The sequence below is a fragment of the Enoplosus armatus genome, chromosome 14 (genome assembly GCF_043641665.1).
Source record: "Enoplosus armatus isolate fEnoArm2 chromosome 14, fEnoArm2.hap1, whole genome shotgun sequence".
NCBI lineage: Eukaryota > Metazoa > Chordata > Actinopteri > Centrarchiformes > Enoplosidae > Enoplosus > Enoplosus armatus.
In genome coordinates this window covers 1,552,731-1,554,799 of record NC_092193.1, presented here as the reverse complement: position 1 = coordinate 1,554,799, position 2,069 = coordinate 1,552,731, and the positions used below count along the sequence as shown (strand labels likewise).

The window sequence follows — 2,069 nt, the reverse complement described above, 5'->3', positions numbered from 1 at the left end:
CTTCCTCTCTGTTGTCAGGCGTTGCCGTAGAAACCGACCTGGGGATGCGTTCAGGCGCTGTGGGAAATAGTACAGCTGACGAAGTAAATGGCCACCATGTGTAATTTACTTAATTCTATAATTATAGACTGATACTAGTATTTTGAGACACAAAATATTTGAATTTGACTACTTTTAGGCAAACAAAAATAAAGGATTAAGTTTTCTCCCACCAGAATTGTATTCCTGGTAGTGGGCAAGGCTTTCAAACGGCATCGGGGCTTTCAAGTAGAGAAAATAAAACTTTCACAAATAATATAAATAAAATATGAAACATACAAATAGTTAGGTTGGACATGCTATTCAATGGGCCCATAAGGGATCATAGTTGTTCAGAGACTGGGTTCTCAGTCTCAAGAACATCACAACAGCAAAGTACGGTACAAAACAATAAAAATACAACTGCAAATGTTTAGGCTTCACAAACCGCGGGTGGCTCCTTTATTAAAACCTGTTAATCTTCTGTTATTTAGAAATCAAAGTTTATTACAAAATACCTATTAGCTATTCAACTTCTACATAAGGAACATGGCAACTGATACCAAGCAAACAAGGATCATGAACTGCACTCATTCTAACAGATTTTACATCAGGCCTTTGCTTCTCCTCAGCTTTTTTCCAGGAAAGTGCGCAGGACCGGAGATGAACTCCACGTCCCAGAATGCCCTCCTGCACAGCCCCACCTGACGCTCATCAGAGCTCCGAAGAAGCTGACGGAGGTGTCGCTGATGGGGTTTCCGCAGGTCTGACACACTTTGAAAAGTTCGAGGATGTTCGACTGGTAGGCCATCGCTTTCCTCCCCCCGCAGCCGCTCGACTCCGTCTCATCTTCCGACGATGTGGACAGAGAACTGTCGTCGGTCTCTGAGTGGGAACTCTGGTTTAACTGGTCACGGCTCTCCACTCCGCTGGCATCATGTGTGGAGGCTGCTGGTGCAGCTGATTTGGGGTCAGACTGGAATTAAAAAAACAAACAAACAACTCTGAAGCAAAGATGGAGGAAAACTTTCCAGCTTCTACTTTGTGATGAATCTGATGGTATTTGAAAGCAGAACTCAAAGGTTGACTGTACGTAGTTCTTCTGTGAAGGCGAAGAAAACACAGTACACACAAGTTAGGAAACTCACCTCTGTCGCATCTGTATCACCACAGACTCCACCGGCTTCTCCTGACTCCTCATCATCAGTGGACCCAAATATCGATGGTTTGGCTCCAGACTTCAGTCTCCTGATCCTCACGAAACCTGCGTTTCTCTTAATCGTCTTGTGTCCATCGAAGTCTTCCTCCCTGAAGTGTAAACTACAGACCCGGGGCTCCTTCAGCTCCTTCAGCGGGGTGTTCGGCTTGAACTTGGGGTTCTTTATCAGCCGGAGCCAGTCCTCACAGCGACCCGCATCCTTGAATGGAAGGTGGTGAAAACTCGGTCTGTTGGTCTTCCTTTTGCCGCTGTTGCAGCCGGGTACGATGCAGCGACCCGCCATCCTGCGTCCCGAAGCGGACCACTCGATTCACGTGAGCGCGCAGTCAATCCGGGGACTCCGCGTGCGTCGAGTCGGACGGCGGAGCCCGCCCACACCGGTTCTCATGGTAACGGTGTCCTGGCAGCACATTAAGATGCAGAGAGACATCTTGCAACTTTTGTGGTGATCAACAGCCCGCCCACAAAGCGGGACCGTCCAATATGGAGATTTCTAACTGTTGAAACAAAACTAATTATCTTTGTAGAGTCTCTTGTTTTGTGGCGTTGCTTTTTATTATTTACAAAACGCGCGAGACTGGAGCTGGATTTTACAAGGCGCACTCGAAGGCAGCACCCCGTGATCCACCTGATCTCTTATTTTGAAAGTGGCATTACGGAAGTTTCTCAACGACACGCTGAAGAGGAGACAACCGACTGACAACAAACAACAACGGTTCACCGCGGCATCCGTCCGTTCCTCCCGTCCGTTCCTCCCGTCCGTTCCTCCCGGCCGGTTCACTCGCTGCTCGGTCCAAGGAAGGACGAATTCCCCGCGAGGAGCTCCCCGGGC

At 48.3% G+C, this 2,069-nt stretch overlaps 1 protein-coding gene across 1 annotated transcript; it reads right to left on the bottom strand.

Moving 5' to 3' along the window:
• Nucleotides 1–546: 546 nt before the first annotated feature.
• On the bottom strand, nucleotides 547–1,520 carry LOC139296839 (uncharacterized). Its single transcript, XM_070919376.1, has 2 exons — nucleotides 1,167–1,520; nucleotides 547–994 (listed from the first exon to the last, which is right to left on the bottom strand). The coding sequence occupies exons 1-2, from the start codon at nucleotides 1,518–1,520 to the stop codon at nucleotides 647–649; spliced, it is 702 nt and encodes a 233-aa protein (XP_070775477.1). The 3' UTR covers nucleotides 547–646.
• Between the last annotated feature and the right edge of the window lie 549 nt (nucleotides 1,521–2,069).